Source organism: Mus pahari, chromosome 5, assembly GCF_900095145.1.
Source record: "Mus pahari chromosome 5, PAHARI_EIJ_v1.1, whole genome shotgun sequence".
NCBI classification, from domain to species: domain Eukaryota; kingdom Metazoa; phylum Chordata; class Mammalia; order Rodentia; family Muridae; genus Mus; species Mus pahari.
The window spans coordinates 166,916,498-166,938,248 of record NC_034594.1 but is presented as its reverse complement, the minus strand read 5'-3'; the positions used below and the strand labels follow the sequence as shown (position 1 = coordinate 166,938,248).

The following is a 21,751-nucleotide window of genomic DNA, read 5'->3' as shown; positions in this document are numbered from 1 at the left end:
TTCTTCTATAATTTTGTTGAAGATATTTACTGGCCATTTAAGTTGAAAAAATCTTCATTTTCATCTATACCTATTATCCTAAGGTTTGGTCTTCTCATTGTGTCCTGGATTTCCTGGATGTTTTGGGTTAGGATCTTTTTGCATTTTGCATTTTCTTTGATTGTTGTGTCCATGTTCTCTATGGAATCTTCTGCACCTGAGAAGATTCTTTCTTCCATCTCTTATATTCTGTTGCTGATGCTTACATCTATGGTCCCTGATTTCTTTCCTAGGGTTTCTATCTCCAGAGTTCTCTCCCTTTGGGTTTTCTTCATTGGTTCTATTTCCATTTTTAGATCTTGGATGGTTTTGTTTAATTCCATCACCTGTTTGGTTGTGTTTTCCTGTAATTCTTTAAGGGATTTTTGTGCTTCCTCTTTAAGGGCTTCTACCTGTTTAGCAGTAGTTTCCTGTATTTCTTTAAGTGAATTATTAATGCCCTTCTTAAAATCCTCTACCAGCATCATGAGATATGATTTTAAATCCAAATCTTGTTTTTTTGGGTGTGTTGGGGTATCCAGGACTTGCTGTGGAGGGCATACTGAGTTCTGATGATGCCAAGTGGTCTTGTTGTCTGTTAATAAGATTCTTATGTTTGCCTTTTGTCATCTGGTAATCTCTGGTATTAGATGTTCTAGCGGTCTCTGGCTTGTTCCTCCTGTGATTCTTTAGCCTGTCTGCACTCCTGGGATTCCAACACTCTCTTGAGTCCCAGTGGTCAGAGCACTCTCTGCAGGCAATCTCTCCTCTTGCAGGGAAGGCACACAGAGGTCTGGAGCTCAGATCCACCTCCTGAGTCCTGGGGTCAGAGCCCTCCCTGTAGGCTGACTCTCCTCTAGCAGGGAAGGTGCCCAGGGTCTGGGTCTCAGCTCTGTCTCCTGGCTGAGGTTGAAATCCTGAAGGGACCCTGTCCAAGAAGCTCTGTTGCTTCTGCCACCTCAGTGATCCCAAGTTTCTGGGTATGCTAGGGCCTGCCTTTGTCCTTTGACTCTGTTGCTGCAAGCACAAGACCCTCTGGGTCTTTTGGAACAGATGTTGTGTTCCACTCACCTGTGATCTCAAGATCCTCGGTGCGTTAGGGTGCCTGCAGCTTGGAGAGTCCTCTGGGGACCTTGGGACCCTCCACCAAGATTGCACCCAAGATGGCGCGGGGGTGGCTTTTTTTTTTTTTTAATAGCATTTATGGAACTAACAATTTTCCACTAAGCAGGCATTGAGGGAAATCTAGCAAGGTCATCTACACTATGATAAGAAGTTGTGTGACCTGTAAGATCATTGCAAGGAAATAAAGTCTTGAAGATTTATATTTCCAGAAGCAAGGCAGGGTTCAGGAGGCTTTAGCACTGCTATGAAGAAAGATTTTTCTGAACTTAATGATTTGTACTAGATGTGGAAAGAAAGGCACATAGAAAAACCCCAGGGAGAGGGATTCACTGATGGGAGAGAAGCAGAATATGGGGCAGTATTACGAGGCATTTGTGATGTAGAATTTAAAGGGGTCTGGACTCAGGTAAGTAACATACAGTGGAAGTCTTGAGATCACAAAGAACAAAAAGGGTGAAATCACAATGAGATGTAATATTTAAAGGTGTGAGGAAAAAAACATAGAGAAGGAGGAAAACTAGAAGAATGATACTTAAGGAATTCAAAAGAAAATATCTAAAAGACAAAAATTGGGCTGTCATTTGTATGGCTTTTCTCACAGGAAGTTAGGAGATAATTTTAGCCAAGAGTAATTAAAATTTTAAAGAAGTAGATAATGTGGTTTCTAAGCTTACTATCAAAACACAACATGTGTAGGAAGTTTTGGGAAAAAAAGGTTATCTAAAAATAATTCATAGTGTCCCTGTCTGCTTATTATCACTTATTAATGTGTTATACCATAGGACACTATGTTCTAGAGTCTGAATTGATATGAACCAATCAGTTATGTTTTTGTTGTTTGTTGTTTGAGACAGGGTTTCTCTGCGTAACATCTCTGGCTTCCCTGGAACTTGCTTTGTAAAACAGGTTGACCTTGAACTCACAGAGATCTGCCTGCTTCTGCCTCCCAAATGCTGGGATTAAAGTTGTGTACCACCACGCCCAGCAACAAGCATGTTTTTAAAAGTTCCTAACACTGATTTCAATTTCATTTTCTAATTTACTTAAATTTATTTTCTACTAATTGAAATTTCTCTAAAGCTTTTATTGTTTTGTAAATGAGAGCAATAAGTTATCTAGTGCCAGTTTCTAACTTGAACAATACCAAACAATTACCAACAAAAAATTACCAAGTTATTTATTTGTATGTGCTGTTAAAATTGGGGCCTATGCTGTGTAATATTTAAGAAAATAAGATGAAATCACATGTGAAAATACAATTTTCTGTGAGTGATAGAAAGCAGACAGCTAATGAATCCTTACTATAATCACAATTAATGAGTAAATATTTGACAGTTTTTTTATGTCTTCTTTTTAGCAATTATCATACAAGGACAAGACCCAAAGAAGGAGCTCTTCATTTAGAAACACGAGAAGTATATTCTATTGATCCATACAACCCAGCAAGCTGATCATATGAAAAGTTGGTGTATAATGAAATTGAAATATAGTTACTTATACATAGGTCAAGATTTGCTTTAATATTTTCTCATAGCATTTTAAATCACGTCCTTAAGGAAATATTGTTCTATTTCAGTCTTTATATTCATGCACAATCTTATTAGCTTACCTACTTCATATTCCAACTGACAATCTTATTTAAAAAAATAGAAATCATTTTTCTATTCAGTAAATATGTAACAAATGTAATTAATAAAATGATTAAGAATAATGTAAAATTATTAAAAATAAAATAAAGTCAGATACGGTGGTATATGCCTTTGATTCTAGTACTTAGGAAGTGGGAGAAAGACCAGGAATTTAAGGCTGACATTTGAATTTAGCTACATAGTGAATTGGAGGGCAGAGTGGACTGTATGAGGGTCTGTCTCCAAAAAACAATCAAAAACAGAAACAAAAAATGAGAGAAAATGAATAAGAATATTATTAAAGAGAAATAAGCAAGGAAAGATGATAGAGAAAAGAAAGTGATAACATTGAAAGTATTCACCATAAAAATGACATTTATGCAATGACTGGAAAAGTAGAGAGCCAGCCAAGTAACTACATAGAAGAGGATTCAAGGAATATACAAACAATGGCTAGTTCAAAGGCTTAGAGGTCTTCCTATGTTGGCATAGCAAAGTAGTTTGTATAGCCTAGAGTGGATTTTTTAAATAGGAAAAACATGTTCAGAGTGTTATGTGGAAAGGAACTGGCTGGTTAGATAGGGTGGGCTAGGTTATTGTAATAAGTTTTTATTTTGAGATGGTAGATACCACCTGAGGTTTTTTTTAAAAAATATTTCTAATATATATTTAGAACATATAAAATTTCATACCAGCCAACTTGAAATGTGTATTAGCAATAGGGAGATTGTTTATTAAACAGGCTAGCATGTCTTTTTTTGTTTGTTTGTTTTTTGTTTTTGTTTTGTTTTTTTTGTTCTTCTTATTATTTTCTTTATTTACATTTCAAATGCTATCCCAAAAGTTCCCTATCCCCCCACCCCCACCCCTGCTCCCCTACCCACCCACTCCTACTACTTGGCCCTGGACCTCTCCTGTGCTGGGTCATATAAAGTTTGCAAGACCAAGGGGCCTCTCTTCCCAATGATGGCCAATTAGGCCATCTTCTGCTACACATGCAGCTAGAGACACGAGCTCAGGGGGTACTGGTTGGTTCATATTGTTATTCCACCTACAGGGTTGCATCCCCCTTCAGCTCCTTGGGTACTTTCTCTAGCTCCTCCATTGGGGGCCCTGTGTTCCATCCAATAGCTGACTGTGAGCATCCACTTCTGTGTTTGCCAGGCACTGGCATAGCCTCACAAGAGGCNNCNATATCAGGGTCCCTTNAGCAGAATCTTGCTGGCATGTGCATTAGTATCTGGGTTTGGTGGCTGATGATGGGATGGATCCCCGGATGGGGTAGTCTCTGAATAGTCCATCCTTTCATCTTAACTCTAAATTTTGTCTCTGTACCTATATCCTTTCATGGGTATTTTGTTCCTTATTCTAAACCACCTGAGTTTTAAGCAGAAGAATTATATCACCACTTTAACTGTTATGTTAACAAGAGGCTACAGGAAGTTAAGCATAGGAGAAGGGAATGAGCAAGGAGGCTGATACAACAACAGCCTGGCAAAGAAGAGACCATATTTTTGCATTCATTTTAAAGATAACAACAAGGGAGATAAATGATTTAAAAGATAAAGATACCAATAATGATGCCAGGGATTTGGGACCTAAGCTACTGGAAGGATAAAGTTGCTATTAAGATAATTCAGAATGTGGTAAGTATACTGGAAGAAATCAGTTTTGCTTTAGAGGTGTTAAATGTGAGATACTTAACAAATAATCAAATAAAGGTATCAAGAAGGCAGCTGACAAATTCACATTACAAGCATCACAGATGATACTGAACACAGAAACACCTACTTAAATAAAAAGACTGTATCAGATTATCATGGGGGTTTAAGAAGCCATAGAAGAAAAAAAAAGTCCAAATACTGAGCCTTACTTATGGTTCCTAATATGGGGAGTTGTAAAATGAGGAAGACTAGCAAAGAGTCAGCCTCTGATGTAGAGACCCCAGTGTGGTGTGTTGGGTTCAGGTACAGGAAACTTAGGAAAGAGGGAAAGAACTTTGAATTTGCTGTTGACAGCTTAAAAATGACAAGCAACAAAAATTGGATTTAGCACAAAATTTGTTGATAAAACTGACAAAATGGTTTTGGTAGAAATAATTTGGATTAGTCTTAAGAGAAAATGAAAGAACAGAAATCAAAGTACTGGGAGGTATGCTATCTCTAGGAGTTTTTCAATAATGGGTCTGAAAATCATAACAAAAATAAAGACTTGAATAATTAATATATGCATCTATGGCACAGTTCCTATAAAATGATGAGATGACCTAGTAGAAATGGAAAAAAATAAAAGCAAGTGAGTAAAAAGAATTGTTGGGCTAAGATCTTAGTGGAGGAGTTTCTTGGACAGGAATAAATACTTAGTCACAAAATGGAAGCTAGGACAAACAGGAGCCAGGAAGATGTTGCTATATGATATGATGGTGAGTGTACAACCATTCTCCCCTAATCATGAAGCTTGCAAAGACTAGGAAGCAACTGATTAGATGAGAATAAGACTGGGGAAGATCCTAGAAATTAAGAGAAAAAGCAATTATTAAAGTGAGCTGGAAGTAGAAGACTGAATGATGAAAAGTCCAGAAAGGTGAGCAAGCGTTGTTTATAATCCACCTGAGGTCCCCCACTTCACCCCCCCTAAAAAGCATGGGAGTGAACACTATAAGGTTTATCTTGCTGAGCGTCTTAATTAGATTTCACTACTATATTGAAAGATATCTATTGATAGCTCAAAAATGCCAAATAATGAAAATTGAGCATTGGATTTAGGAGCCCAAAATTTGCTGATAAAATTAATAAGAACTTTTTTGTAGAATTAAAGGAGAAAGATGATACCAAGGTGAATTAATATTTCAGATGGAGCCAGGCAGTGGTGGTGCATGCCTTTAATCCCAGCACTTGGGAGGCAGAGGCAGGTGGATTTCTGAGTTCGAGGTCAGCCTGGTCTACAGAGTGAGTTCCAAGACAGCCAGGGTTACACAGAGAAACCCTGTCTCAAAAAAAAAAAAACCCACAAAAAATATTCCAGATGGAAAACCTAAAGCTAAAATATTCTCTTGGCCAAAGAATTTAGGACCAGGATATGGAAAAATGAATGCTTCAGAGGTTAAGAGCACTTATTGCTCTTGCAGAGTTTTAATTCCCAGAACCCGCATAGCATAATGACTCACAACCATCTGCAACTTCAGTTCCAAAGAATCCATGTCTTCTGCTGACGTCTGTGAGCTTTTGCATACATGTGGTGCACATCCATACCCAGGCACATATGTATAAATCCTTTAATAAAGAATTTATAGTTCGCTATGACTTTAAACTGACTCCTATATATACCCTCTGTCCTCTCAGATTTAATTTAGTAGGACACAAAAGACATACATGTCATAAGGTAAGAATAAGTGTCATAGCAAAGTACAGAGAAGCTATTGTAGAATTTGAGGAGGAAAATGTTACTTTTTCCTGGGGAGTCTTAGCAAAAGAACAGAAGAGAAAGGGAACATTATATCTGAGGGATCCTGCACTCAAAGCAAGGGACCCAAAGAAAAGTGATTAAATATTTGTTGGATAGACACTGATTTTTATTTTATTTGTATTTATCAGCATAAAATACAATTATGTGTTCCAGTTCATATTATCTTTTTTTTTTTTTGGTTTTTCAAGACAGGGTTTCTTTGTGCAGTCCAGGCTGTCCTGGAACTCACTTTATAGACCAGGCTGGCCTCGAACTCAGAAATCCACCTGCCTCTGCCTCCCAAGTGCTGGGATTACAGGCATATGCCACCACTGTCCAGCCCTCTTCAGTACTTCCTAATAGAATAATACCATCTAATTGATTAATAGTTGTAATTGTCAAATAGAGAGAATGTTGATGTTCTAGTTACACTGGTCACATTGTTACCTACACAGAAATTATTTATTTCAGTGTGTCTCATGGCTTGGAATTACATTGAACATTGATAAGAAAGAAAGCATTTGAGTATCAGTAAATCTCTGAGTGGTTGCGGCATCAGTGAACTAATTTTAGAAGCTATAATTTTTTACATGCAATTTATTCTTAAGCAGAGCAGAGATGTTTTATTTGATGTTAAAGTTGGGTTCACAGCCATGGTATAGTGAGGCTTCTTCTATGAAGCCCTATTTATGATCTAACTGAAGCCAGGTTATGGGTATGGAAATGTAAATGACAGTGCAAGTACACTTCTTAAGGAAAACCCATCTTTATATGTAGTACCATCTTTTTGAAAGCAGCCTACTCACTCCTACCATATGCTTTGGATCATCATGGAGCTTTCAACATCTACCAGAGGTGTCCAAACTAAGGCCTGTAGGCCACATGAAGCCCAGGAGAACTATGAATACAGTCAAACACAAAATAAAAAACTTACTTAAAATATTATTAGATTTCTTTTTGTAACTTGGCTTGAACAGTTCTCAAGTGTGAGGTTTTTAGATGACAATGCATGTTGGAGAAACAAAAAGGTTGGACACTCCTGCATCTGAAATATTCCAGTGGTTGTGATAAGTGCATCTAACTGGAAACACTGACTTTAATAGAAACTTCCTTCTCTGATCTGGTCAAGCATACTCACTTGGGGTAATGTTTCTCTCAGGGACAGTTAAAAATCACATGGAGGGATGGAAAGATGTCTCAGCAGTTAGAAACACCTGCTGGTCTTCCAGAGGACCTAGGGTTGGGTTTAATTCTTAGCACCTACATGACAGCTTACAACTATAAAATTCCAATTCCAGGGAATTAGCCTCCTCTGGTGACTGTGGGTACCAGGTACACAGAAGGTGCACAAAAATACATGATTGCAAAACAGTCTGTGGTTGTTTGAATAAAAATGGTCTCTATTAGGCCCATAGAGAATAGTACTATTAGGCTGTTGTAGTAGTTATGGCCTTGTTGGAGAAAGTATGTCTCATTCTCTCTTTTTTTGTTGCCTGCAGATCAACATGTAAAACTCTCAGCTACCTCTTCAGCACCATATCTGCTTACATGCCACCAAGCTACCTTCCATGACAACAATGGACTAAACCTCTGATTTGTAAGCCAGCCCCAATTAAATGTTTTTTTCTATCAGAGTTGTCAAAGTTATGGTGTATCTTCACAGAAATAGAAACCCAAAATAAGACAGAAGTTGAAACTAGAGTCTGGGGTACTGTGATAGACCTGAGAATGCTTTTGTTTGGAGGCATGTGGACTTTGGGACTTTGGGTTAGGAGAGCAGTGGAATGCTTTAAGCACAGCTCAATAGACCGCCCTAGAGGAGCACAGAAGAAAATGATGCTTAGGGTGATTTCAACTATGAGGGCCTAGCTCAAGAGGTTTCAGATAAGAAGAATTTTAGTATGTGGCCTACAGATTGTTGTTATATTTCAGTGAAGATTGTGGCTGCTCTCTGCTCTTGTCAAAAAAAAAAAAAAATCTGTCCATGGCTAAACGGAAGAGTTTTGGATAAATTTTATGTTGGCAAAGGAGATCTCAAAACAGTCTAGATTGACTCTGTTGTGCAGTTACTAGTGGTCACTTTTGTGCAGACCTATAACTAATAGGAGCAAGCTGAGCAAGGAAAAATACAAAATGTAACATTCGAGGAGAAAAGGAGCACCAGAAAGTGTAAACAGTTTAAAGGAAACCCTGATGCTAAATGAGTAAAGGGAGTGGTAAGCTCAGAGCAAGACCTTACCTAACTAAGCTTCCTATTTGTAAAAAAGAATTAAAGAAAAGTGAAAGAGAATTAAAAAAAAGTTTAGGGCAAAGCATGGTAGCGTACACTTTTAATCCCAGAATTTAAGGTTAGCTTGGTCTGCAAAGCAAGTTGCAGGACAGCCATGCTTATGCAATGAGGAAAGCTTCTAAAACAGAAAGATTGTGAAAAATTATTTGAATGAGGGCCCCAGCAAGCAACATATCATGGCAGCTTTAGTCATATGGTTCTGGCTGTAAAGTCAAGGATACAAGAAAGGGGTTATGGACTCTTGTGTTGTGGCTAGGGAAAGCTAAAGAGGCCAGACATGTGTCAGGGGTGTCCCTGCATGGAGGCCTAGAGAGGTCATTGAGTGAAGCTATGAAGGTAAAGCCTGGATTGTCTTGAAGACCCCAAAATGTTGGAGATGCCAGAGCTGTGGGATACCTTCAAAGGAGAGCTGCTAACAGAGATTGGAATCAGCCCATGAGAAAGAGGCATATTTCCGTCAACAAAGATGAAAGGAATTGGAGGTCTGAAGAATATTTTAACTTCAGACATGGAGATACAGAGTTCAGAGTTTGCACAGATAGTTTTTGGTTCAGTATTTCTTCGATGCTCCCCTTTAGAATTATAATGTATATCCTATGACATTATGTTGAGGCCCACAGAGAAGAACAACAAACAGAACTCATGGGATGTGGCACAATCATGATGGGCGTGCATCAGAGAGGCAGAGCTCCAAGGACTAGATGTCTTGAGGACTTCATGTTGTTATGGAAATCCCTCTATAGTTCTCTCAGACATCATGCTGCTCCTAAACTATGAGTTGTATGAAAACTCTAAGGGGTTGTCCAGCCCCTGTCTGGGCAGTATCTTTGTCACTTAACAATAATAGTGATTGATCTTTTTCAAGCTTTGCTGCTGGAGCAGATGAATGATTCATTTATAACCCTCAGTAAGACTTAGAGTTATACATGTTTAGTAACATTCACCACCCTTAGAAAGAATTTGGAGATATGGATTGTTGGGAAAGTTAGGTTAAGATGTTTTTGCTGGTATATTTGACATAGAAAATTTTAGAGAACAATCTGAAGTTCAGAAAGGAACATTCTTAATAGTTGGGCTAGGAAATTTTTGAGGTCAGGAGACAAGAACAATGGAAGCCCAACATTGGCTGACGTGCCTCTCTTGCTAAAGCTGGGCTAATGATCAAGGTGATGATTAATTTTGTGTACTCATTTTTTGCCCTCAGCTTCCTGGTATTGATTAAATAAAAATTTGTTAATGAGTAGATGTGCACCCTAAGGATTTAAAGTAGAAATGACTGATTTTTTTCTATAAAAATTTAGACTTGTGATTCCTTTAAGATTTTTATAAGATTACTTTTTAAGATAAAATCATTCTTTCTTTGTAACTGCAAATTACTGCCTGCCAGTAAAAGAATCTGGCTGAGAAAATTAGCTTGCTTGCTTCTACTTTGTTAATATATAACAAGTGCTTGGTTACAAATGCATGTGGGTTTTTGAAAATATTTTTTAATACATAATACATAAAGCATTTGATCATGAGATGATATAGGGGAACACTTTTTTCTTTTTTTTAATGTATACTCACTGTAATTGTTCACTTAAAGAAAAATGGAATGTAGTCACATTGTAATTTTTATATTGCTTGAGAGATTTTGGTGAGTGACATAAGCTATGGGGGAAAATAAAGTTAAGAGAACTTGTATAATAATCAAGAAGATTCTGTGTCTGTGTGTTCTGCTGACTCCATGCCCCCTACTTCAGACTCTGATGTGTCAAAGCTGGACATCCTTATATGTTGGAAGTATGTGATCTGCTTTTTGATTTTGATTTTACAGGAATTAAAGTTAAAAGATTGGATGAGTCTCAGAAGAAGCCTTGAACTTTCAAACAAGTTTGAGATTGTTATAGACTATGGGGACTTTTGAGATTGGAGTCAATGCATTTTGCATTATGATATGGCTAAAAGCCTATGGGGTCCAGGAAGTAGAATGTGGTAGTTTGAACAAAATGGCCCCCATAGACCTATAGGGAGTTGGGCTATTAGGAAGCTTGCCCTTGTTGGAGGAAATATGGCCTTGTTGGAGGAAGTGTGTTTCATTTACTTTTCCTGCTGCCTGAGGATCAAGATGTAGAACTCTCAGCTACCTCTCTAGTACTATGTCTGACTGCATGCTGCCAACTTTCCTCCCATGACAATAATGGACTAGAACTCTGAACTGTAAGCCAGCCACAATTAAATGTTTTTCTTTATAAGAGTTGCCACGGTCATAGTGTCTCTTCATAGTAATAGAAAACCAAATTAAGACACAGCCAGACACAGAAAATAATTAAAAAGAAAATTACCTCTACAGGAACTGAAGACTAATATTACATCCCAAGGAATCCGTTCTATCTCCTAGTCTCTTTTCTCTTTCTGGCTTCACCCTCTAGAAAACACTCTCTAAACACTGATGAAAATATTTGCTGACAATGTGAAACCTATAACTTTAGTATTCCAATGCCAGCTACATTTCTGCTTAACTGCTTGGGTGCCCGGTACGCCACTCAGGGGAGGCAGAACACAGTCCATAATAGGGGGTCTCAGTCCATGTTTCCCTGGGTGAGAAACAGTGGAGTCTGAGATGGATGCTGTGGTTCCTAGTCACCTGTGTACCCAGGTGCTGCCAGCACTACTGCGATTTGGGAACAGGGCTCTGAGGGTCTGAGCTTTCCCTCTCCAGGCAGGAAGGGGAAGGCTGAGACCTTGATGGAAGCAAAATTCCAAGTGAGTGCCAAGAGTAAGGAGGGCTTGGAAGAAAAAAGCCCTTCTCTAATAGATTTAGGATATTTATGCTAAAGGCCTCCCCTGAGAAGATCCTTGATGAAGGAGACAGTCCTTGCTTGTCAAAACTGCTTTATTTGATGGCCATTGTAAATACACACATCTTACCCAGGGTAAAGCAGGCATTAAATACCTTTTCTGGAAAGGAATGCCCAGGAAGGTAAGCTCACTTGGCTAAACATTTGGGGGCCTATCTAGAAACCTCATTAGCATGGAGAACTCCAGGTTTTAATGTTATGTGACCCATTGTCATGGTCCTCTCAGGGCAGGTGTCATGGTTATGTGTTCCAGATCAGGTAGTTTGGCAGGGAGTGGGCTCCACACCTGCCATTCTCAATTTTGAGATTCCCTGGGGTTTGACCTTACCAGTTCTTCTGTCTGGTGGCATAGTTCACTTGTCGAACATTCCAGTACATACTGCTTCTGTGGTCAACAATTCCTTCAAACAGGCCATTTAATAGTTGTGCTTTATCACCTTAGTACAAAAGCATGCAAACAAACCAGTGGAAATAGGCAGGGAAATGAGAAGATGGTAAAACCTGCAATGTTTGACTAGTTTTGGAGCTTTGGATAGGAATAATCTACCTCAGTGTTTCTTAGATGGGATGGTTTTGTCTATAGTCATTGTGGTAGTTAAAACTAGAGGAGGGAAATACTCCTGGTATCCAGTGGATAGAGACCAGGACTGCAAGCAAACACACTACAATTCACATGGAAGTCATTTATAATGAAATAGTTAATTGATTAAAGAACAGTGGGGACATCAAGCAGAATTACATAGGTTGCTAAAACTTAGGAAACTCCCTTTGTGATCAGATACTAGGGAAATCTGGGTTCCCTCTTGGAGTTCTTAATTTCATCAATAAAATAAACCAAGAATGGAATAAAACAGTAGCTCAAGGACAATTTTACTAAACTTTCACAGAAACCATTCCCCAGACTCTGTAAGTTGTAAACCTCAGCAGTTGCCCAGAGGAGGGAAATGGAGAAGAAAACAATTCATGCCAGTTGGATTAAATCATCATGGAGGTCAGCCATATAGTGGCAGGCAATGATAGAGAGGATGTCTGTAGAAAAAGAGTGAAACACAAAGTATTTGAGAAAACTAAAGGGTTAGGGAAAATATGCTTAGAAGAGAGGTAGAAAGAAGGACTGGAGGGATGGCTTACTCGGTAGGAGTACTGGTTGCTTTTCCAGAACACTAGGCTTCAATTCCAATTCCACATAATGCTAACACTTGTAACTTCCAAACTGAAGAGATCTGAATCTCTCTTCTGGTCCCTGTATGTACTGAACATAGGCAGTGAACAGACAAACATGCACATAAAAGCAAGTAAATAAAAATGTAGAAACAAACAAACAGTAACAACAACAAAACCAAAGAAAGAAAAGAAAAAGAAAGAAAATGAAGTCATTCTTTTCTGTGTACTTCAGAAAAGTTGGTGACTTACAAATCAACATAGCTGGGGGTGGGTAGAATTTTCGGGAAGGAAAAAAGCACAGTATCTCATTTAAGTGATAATTTTTCTATCTCTTAAGCATGGCTTTATGTGAGCCTACCTTTCTAGAGGCAGCCTCTTGGCCAGGTGATTGATCTTGTCCAAATGGAATATTAGTCATCTATACAGGCCAGGTATTTTATTTTTTTTGACCAGAAGGATTATCCCTTAATGTGTTGTTATCCTAGCATAAAGCTCTAAATGAAATAAATTGTCATTAAAGTAATGAGAAGGCTAGGCTGACTCTATGACAAGCTTCAAATTGGCAGTACAGGAGATTAGACCTAAATCTTTGTTTCCAAGAACTGGGCAAATCCAGGCAAGTCCAGGCCTCAGAAGCTGCCCTGCCACCTGGCCTGAGGCAAGGGCAATGGGTCAGCAGCATCTTCCAGACTTCCTCAGCAAGTTTCCAGACTTCTCCAGCAACAGCTTCCAGCCCCTCCAGGTCCCAGCAATGGTTCTGGAGTATCCCTAGAGATAGAGCCAAGATTAAGATAGAGGTCACCTAACCCTCCCTGGAATTCCCCTAATGTGCTTTAAAACAGGCCTGGGAGCTCACTTTGGGGTCTCTCCATCTTTGTAGATGGTAGACCCCAGCATGCTGGACTTCTGCAAAATAAAACACTCTTTGAGTTTACATACTATTTGAGACTGCAGTATCATTCTTCAGAGAATCATGGACCCTGTCTTAGTAAGGGCTTCTATTCCTGCACAAACATCATGACCAAGAAGCAAGTTGGGGAGGAAAGGGTTTATTTAGCTTACACTCTCCACATTGCAGTTAATCATCAAAGGATGTCAGGACTGGAACTCAAGCAGGTCAGGAAGCAGGAGCTGATGCAGAGGCCATGGAGGGATGTTACTTACTGGCTTGCTTCCCCTGACTTGCTCAGCCTGCTCTTATAGAACCCAAGACTACCAGTTCAGAGATGGTCCCACCCACAAGGGGCCTTTCCCCCTTGATCACTAATTGAGAAAATGTCCCACAGCTGGATTTCATGGAGGCACTTCCCCAACTGAAGCTCCTTTCTCTGTGATAACTCCAGCATGTGTCAAGTTGACACAAAACCAGTCAGTATAGACCCTTACAGAAAGACTAGTCATCACCAATTCTTTGTTTTTCTCTAGCCATACTCATTGTTATAGTAATGGAGGCAAAATAATAGAGAATTGAAATTTTTGTTGTTCTGTTAATAAATACTGTAAGTGAAGGTGTATATAAAATGGTGATTGTAGCGATGAAGCACAAACCTAATCTAGCAAGAGACCAGTTATTGCAGGTCTATGGATTTGCAGGCACTGTGAAATGGAGATTTTGAGAATCAGGACAGTGGGAGTGAACTAGAAGGGTAGGACTTTTGGTTAAGGGGGATAGTTAAGATCATAGAGAGGACACAGTTATAATGACAGTTCCAGGATATTCTCATGAGCCTTGGTGGCATAGTAGAGTGGAGGACAAGATCATAGGCAATGATAATTTAAGGAACTGTGAGGCCAAGCATGTGGAATAAAACTTTCTGTGATCTTTGAAGCCAATGAGGAGTGAGAGAAGAGGAGCATTGTTGGAAGTAAATATCAGCCAGGAGCTAAACCCATCAAGGACTCAGGGAAGAAAGTGGATGTTAAAAGGTAACCTCCAAACAATGTGAGGATAGATAGCAGTGTATTCTGATAGCATACGGTGTAAGAAAGTACACTTAACTGCAATATAACTTCTTCCATACTTTTTCGAGAATAAATTAAATTCTAAATCCAAAGTGTTAGCAGGACTGGTTCCATCTGAAAGCTCCAGGGAAGAATCTGCTTATTCGTTCCATATTTTAGAGGCTGCTATCATTTGCTCTCTGGAGGCAGCAACTTTGATCTCTGTCCTCATTGTTCTTCCTCTCTGATTTAGGATTATGTTCCTGTAAGGTTCCTTAGGATTATTAAGCCCACTTTGGTAGTCAGGATTACCTCCCCACTTAAATGTTCTTGATTTAATTTAATTAGCCATTTTTTTTTCTGCCATATAAAGTACCTACCACAGGTTCTGAAAACAGAATGTGGACATTTTTGTTCTCATGCCCTATTTCTCTCTTGGAATCTTTGAGTTCTTAATCCTGTTCCCCAAACTTGGCCCTTTATATTTGTTATTTCCAGAAGCACTACCACCAATCTCTGAGTAGGGCTCTCTCTCATTAGTATTAAGAAAGGAATTAAAATTCAGTGCAAATCCTATCTATTCCATTTTTGAAATCTTATTAATTGTTCACCTGCCATCAAATCTCACTTGGATGATGGCAAGGTCTGGCTTGGCTCCCGGATTCATTACTGCACTATCCTGGTCTAGGCTGAATAGCACTGACATTATGGTTGTGAACAAAAACTGCATCTGACTGTGAAAGGAAATTCCTGAAAGTTAACTGTTTCTGCAAAGACTGATTGGCTGATTAGAATTTCAGTACTCTGGAGAGATTGCAAGTTTGCTGGTCCAGAGACCAATAATTACCTTATCTTGGGCTAGGTCAGAACTAACATCATGACTGTCTTAGTCAGGGTTTCTATTCCTGCACAAACATCATGACCAGGAAGCAAGTTGGGGAGGAAAGGGTTTATTTGGCTTACATTTCCATACTGCTGTTAATCACCAAAGGATGCAGGACTGGAACTCAAGCGGGTCAGAAAGCAGGAGCTGATGCAGANGCCATGGAGGGATGTTCTTTACTGGCTTGCTTCCCNTGGCTTGCTCAGNCNNCTCTCTTATAGAACCCAAGACTACCAGCCCAGAGATGGTCCCACCCACAAGGGGCCCTCCCCCCTTGATCACTAATTGAGAAAATGCCTTACAGCTGGATCTCATGGAGGCACTTCCCCAACTGAAGCTCCTTTCTCTGTGATAACTCCAGCTGTGTCAAGTTGACACAAAGCTATCCAGTACAACTAACATCATGACACAATAGATACAAAAACAAACAAACAAACAAAACCACAAACAACCTTTTAGAATCTACTGACTTATCGGGCAACTAGCTTCTACCAATCCAAAAGTCAAGTGCCATTAGAGCCATCCTGAGCCTATAGAAAAGTTTCCACCACCTGCTTCTTATATGTACCCCAAAATAAATTTTAAACTTGCCTTAATTTGTGACTTTCTTTGCTCTGTAAAACCACAAAAACTTTTTGAAACTGCTTCCATGTTGGAACATGAAATTTGGAGTAACCATATCATTGTTCCAGGGTCATTATCACTCAAAATGGCTTCAGAATAAACTCTTATTCCTTTTAAGATGAGACCTGTGGTTTTTACCTCTACGTATTTATAAAATTTACGTCTGATTAACTCACTGCTTTTATTTTTTGTTTCCAGCGGCATGTTACATCTGAGTTCATCATAAGGAAATAGGTTCTTACTGTACCTTAGACAGGGTATGGAACTGTCAGCTCACTGTTGCAGATTAGGGTTAGGCTCCACCCTTGCGGATTTTTAAAAGGAGTAGGGCCGGGCTATATGCAAACCGAGTTCCCATAATGCCTTGTTTTCTTTGGAGTCGAAGGTTCCTACAAATGGAAAACTTCCTGGAGCTGACTTACTAAGTATTGATCCAGTTCCTGCGTTGCTGAATCAGTCTCCCAAGGGCAATTCCACAGAAATCCCAGGGGCTTGGAGTAAACAAGACCACTCCCAGCCCAAGAGGAAGTTTTATTCCGGAACCCAGCGCCATTTCCCGCATTCTGGGTGGGGCTGCTTTCTACACCTTTCGCCGTAAGACCTTGTTTGAGACCGGTGTGGGTGGAATGGAGTCCTCCTCTCGGAGTTCAGAGCCTAAAGATCCGGCGTGGCGCATTGTAGCCTTCGGCCGGGGAGGAGTCCAGCTGGCGGTCTTGCTGCTGTTCTTGCTGCCATCAACTTTGGGTGAGCTGCGGGGAGGCCCGGGGAAGCACGGATACTCGGTTCACCAGGGAACCGCGGTAAATAGGCTCTGCGCAGACTCCAATGCTGGTCTGGGGTGCCTGTGGGTGCCCAGCGCCCCTTTCCCATGGGTGAGCGTGGGGCGCGCTCAACCTAGATCTTGGGTCATACTCAGCCGGCAAGAACGCGTGGTCTCCCAGCTGCTTGTCTTTATTAGATGTACACTGTGCTTTTCTGTGCTGAGTGTAGTGAGAGAAAGGGAACAGGGGGTTGCAGGAATATTGAGAGATGCAATTTCTAATCCTAGAATTTGGTTGTGAGGAAAGTTAGTATGTTCTTGTGTTTCCTTATCTGTGAAATGGAGATATTGATGTCTTTCGTGGTATTGGTATTTAATAGGTGCTGTCAAATATCTAACCCAATTCCAGCTCCTTAATTTATTTCTATTTTGGAGACATTACCTATGCATTTGCTCCGAAGGCCTAGACAAACAGGCCCAGGGATACAGTTTTCACTTGACAACTGTTTTGTTTTGGGACTGTGTACTTTATCTCCCACCCCAAATCCTCATCAACTCCCTTGGATTTCCACTTTAAGGAAGGTCCTTCCACTCCCACTCCAGGGTAAGATGTGAAAAGCCAGGAAGCCTCAAGGTGCAATGAAATATTTGCAAGTAGAAAGGACTGTAGAATTTACATATTAAATTTTAGAACTTCCACCATGGAAGTTCTAATTTTTCTTTCCTTCCTCCTTAATCAGAACTTTCTAAGAGAAAGACTTCCTTGAAGTCTTTTGCATTGTTTATTTTTTATTGTATTTCCAAAGTTAAATAAAAATGATTTTTTCCAACATATAGTTATTGGTTACATATTATTTGACTCTCTCTGCCACATAATTAATGTTGCTAAGACTTAAAGGAAAATAACTGAGTCTAGAAGGTAAATCAAAATATGTATTGGAAAGTACATTAACAAAATGAAATGCAGTTTCATTTCTTAAATTATATAATTTTTTTTCCTCCTTGACCATAGTACTGATCCATTCCTGAGTGCCAGAGAGGAGGATCATGCATGGTCCATTGTAGCTAGCTGGAGAACTGAGAGTGATGAGGGATGATGCAAGTTCTTTCATCCAATGTAATGTTGTTGTGTCTCATTCAACAGGTCAGTGCCCAGCCCCATCACAGCTTCCTTCTGCCAAACCTCTAAATCTAACTGATGAATCCATGTTTCCCTTTGGAACATTTTTGAAGTATGAATGTCGCCCAGGATATATCAAGAGGCAGTTCTCTATCATATGCCAAGAAGACTCAACCTGGACAAGTGCTGAAGATAAGTGTATACGTGAGTAACTGCAGAAGAAGCTCCTTTGTAACAAATAGTAGAGTCTGCCTCAGTTTGTCTGGATTTTAGATTATGACATCATTAATAATCTTATCTAAGATATATATAGTATATGTGTATCATCATTCTTGTCAGTCAAATCATTTTACTCTGTGATTCTGTCTTCTCAATTGTTAATAAATTTAATAAGAATGAATGTCACAGGGCACGATTAAGAGAAAATATCATCAGAATATTTCACTTAGGGTGTCTTAATTTTACACAAGTGTCATTAAGTAATTAATGATTCTGAAGCAAAGTGTATTTAATAATTAAGAAATGAAAAATTTTCAGACTTTGAGGCCTGTAAATTAGAATACTTAGAAGAATGCTTCATGTTTTAGGGAGCCACTGTATGAAAATAAGAAAAAACTTGGATGAGAGTTCTTTTGGAAGCTAGTGCGTGATGAATTTCCCCAAAGTGGCAAAACTTTGAAATATTACAATTATATATATTCTACAGTAAGTTATAATCAGGTTAGAAATTCATAAACTAAAGAAAGTTCAGTTTACTGTACTTGGTTCCAAAATTCTGTTTCTTTTTCATAGGTAAACAATGTAGAACTCCTTTAGATCCTCAGAATGGCTTGGTACATGTACACACAGGCATTCAGTTTGGATCCCGTATTAATTATACTTGTAATAAAGGGTGAGTTGGCAACATCTCTTCATTTAAGAATTCTGGAATAGCAGTACTACTTTCTTTTTATTTTATTTTATTTTATTCTTTAAATTATTTTATTAGATATTTTTTTCATTTACATTTCAAATGCTATCCCAAATGTTCCCTATACCCTCCCCCCGCCCTGCTCCACTACCCACTCACTCCCACTTCTTGGCCCTGGCGTTCCCCTGTATGGGACATATAAAGTTTGCAAGACAAAGGGGCCTCTCTTCCCAATGATGGCCGACTAGGCCATCTTCTGCTATATATGTAGCTAGAGACACAAGCTCTGGGGATACTGATTAGTTCATATTGTTGTTCCACCTATAGGGTTACAGACCCCTTCAGCTGCTTGGGTAATTTCTCTAGCTCCTCCATTGGGGGCCCTGCGTTCTATCCTATAGATGACTGTGGGCATCCACTTCTGTATTAGGCACTGGCATAACCTCACAAGAGATAGCTATATCAGGGTCCTTTCATCAAAATCTTGCTGGCATATAGCAATAGTGTCTGGGTTTGGTGGCTGATTATGGGATAGACCCTTGGGTGGGGCAGTCTCTGGATGGTCCATCCTTTTGTCTTAGCTCCAAACTTTGTCTCTGCAACTTCTACCATGGGTATTTTATTCCCTATTTTAGGGAGGAATGAAGTATACACGTGTTGGTCTTCCTTCTTGATTTTTCTTGTGTTTTGAAGATTGTATTTTGGGTGTTCTACGTTTCTGGGTTAATATCCACTTATCAGTGAGTGCATATCAAGTGAGTTCTTTTGTGACTGGGTTACCTCACTCAGGATGATATCCTCCAGATACATCCGTTTGGCTAAGAATTTCATAAATTTATTGTTTTTAATAGCTGAGTAGTACTCCATTGTATAAATGTACCACATTTTCTGTATCCATTCCTCTGTTGAGGGACATCTGGGTTCTTTCCAACTTCTGGCTATTATAAATAGGGCAGTTATGAACATAGTGGAGCATGTGTCCCTATTACCAGTTGGAACATCTTTGCTGGTAGTACTATGTCCAATTTTCTGAGGAACCGCCAGACTGATTTCCAAAGTAGTTGTACAAGCTTGCAATCCCACCAGCAATGGAGGAGTGTTCCTCTTTCTCCACATCCTCACCAGAATCTGCTGTCCCCGGAATTTTTGATCCTAGCCATTCTGACTGGTGTGAGGTGGAATCTCTGGGTTGTTTTGATTTGCATTTCCCTGATGATTAAGGATGTTGAACATTTTTTCAGGTGTTTCTCAGCCATTTGGTATTCCTCAGTTAAGAATTCTTTGTTTAGCTCTGTGCCCCCTTTTTTAATGGGGTTATTTGAATTTCTGGAGTTCAGCTTCTTGAGCTCTTTGTATATATTGGATATTAGTCCTTTATCAGATTTAGGATTGGCAAAAATTCTTTCCCAATCTGTTGGTGGCCTTTTTTTTGTCTTATTGGCATTATCTTTTGCCCTGCAGAAGCTTTGCAATTTTATGAGGTCCCATTTGTTGATTCTTGATCTTACAGCACAGGCCACTGCTGTTCTGTTCAGGAATTGTTTTCCCTGTACTCATATCTTCAAGGCTTTCCCCCACTTTCTCCTCTATATATTTCAGTGTCTCTGGTTTTATGTGGAGTTCTTTGATCCACTTAGACTTGAGCTTTATACAAGGAGATAAGAATGGATCAATTCCACTTGGGAGGCAGAGGCAGGCAGATTTCTGAGTTCGAGGCATTAATGCTTACAAAGTATAAATGGATTCATCTTAGTATAATATACAGAAATACACATATTTCCTTTACCTTCAAGATGCTTGTAATATCTTTAATTATAAGACATAGGAGGAAATAACTATAATTTACTGCAGATTGTTTAGTAAGATAATAAAAAGAGAAATCTCATTTAGTTAGGAACGAATGAGGAAGGAAATCAAAAAGTCCAAAAGAGGATGTAAGATTTTTGTTGACAAGAAAAAAAATATCCTGAAGCTTCTAAGAGTAATTCCTGGGAATCAGCAACTTGAGCAGACAATTATTTACATATTACTTAATAGTCTTTATTCTGTGTGTAGATACCGCCTCATTGGTTCCTCTTCTGCTGTATGTATCATCACTGATCAAAGTGTAGATTGGGATACTGAGGCACCTGTTTGTGAGCGTAAGTTGAAATTTTTCTGTTACTTTTATTCATGTATTTTACATTTTCTCTTGAATTATATAATTTTTGCAGGACTGAAATTGAACCCAGGGTCTCATGTATGCTAGGAGGTGTTCTTCTAAAGACATAAACCTGCAAATTTACAAACATAGACATGTAAATTTTGGCCTTGCATCCAGCAATTTGCACAATTTTTAAACTTTCTGTATAAACTTGCTATCTATCAACTTGACCAAGTTCTGAAATGTTTACTTCCTTGGGTCTTTAGTGTGTATATTTGTTTCAGTCTCTGGGACATGTTGACTATAAGAGATAATATTAGACTTTTAGAGGTTATCTTATAGCATTTACTTACTGCAGGTTTTTAAATAAGACATTATTTGAGCTGAGTATATTCCTTTTGGGCAGTGAACACAAATTTTGTACTTTTCTATGAGAGGTGCATGGCTACAGAAGGAGCTGATGATGATCTGGTGAAGAGTGAAAGGGTTATGTAGTCCAAACCAGTAGGGGAAGGACAAAGGTATTTGACTGGAGCATTCTTGTTATAGAACAAGGAGAACTGGAAAGAAAAGGTGCAAGTCTGTTTGGGGATACATTAGGAGGGCCACTCTGAGTGTTCTCAACTTGGTTATTGTATAAAAAAGGAGAGAAGGATATTTGTGGACTGACAGATAAAACTGTCTCTGTGGGGATCAAAAGAGCTAGCAGAATCTGTAAACTTTCAATCTCTAAAGCAGATGATGATGTCTGATACATTGTCAGAAAGTTCCTAAACAGCGAAGTTAAGAGGCCTAGGGCCAAAGCAAATGCCAAAGAAAAATGTCAGAAACAAATTGCCCAAAGACAGGCTGTTCTTGTTT

The 21,751-nt window shown here is 39.1% G+C and overlaps 2 protein-coding genes across 4 annotated transcripts in view; both read left to right on the top strand.

Moving 5' to 3' along the window:
- Positions 1 to 7,843, top strand: part of Cr2 (complement C3d receptor 2) — a 42,291-nt gene extending 34,448 nt beyond the window's left edge. Inside the window, exons 18-19 of one of the 3 annotated variants that reach the window (XM_021197971.1) lie at positions 2,501 to 2,609; positions 7,715 to 7,843. In XM_021197971.1, coding sequence (XP_021053630.1) covers positions 2,501 to 2,594 — 94 coding nt within the window. In that variant the 3' untranslated portion in view covers positions 2,595 to 2,609; positions 7,715 to 7,843. Of the gene's footprint in view, positions 1 to 2,500; positions 2,610 to 7,714 lie in introns of those variants that run through there. The other 2 variants (XM_021197972.1, XM_029538758.1) reach the window with 2 other exon arrangements.
- Positions 7,844 to 16,324: 8,481 nt separating this feature from the next.
- Positions 16,325 to 21,751, top strand: part of Cr1l (complement C3b/C4b receptor 1 like) — a 31,205-nt gene continuing 25,778 nt past the window's right edge. Inside the window, exons 1-4 of the mRNA XM_029538760.1 lie at positions 16,325 to 16,701; positions 17,862 to 18,041; positions 18,630 to 18,729; positions 20,803 to 20,888. Coding sequence (XP_029394620.1) covers positions 16,584 to 16,701; positions 17,862 to 18,041; positions 18,630 to 18,729; positions 20,803 to 20,888 — 484 coding nt within the window. The 5' untranslated portion in view covers positions 16,325 to 16,583. The remainder of the gene's footprint in view (positions 16,702 to 17,861; positions 18,042 to 18,629; positions 18,730 to 20,802; positions 20,889 to 21,751) is intronic.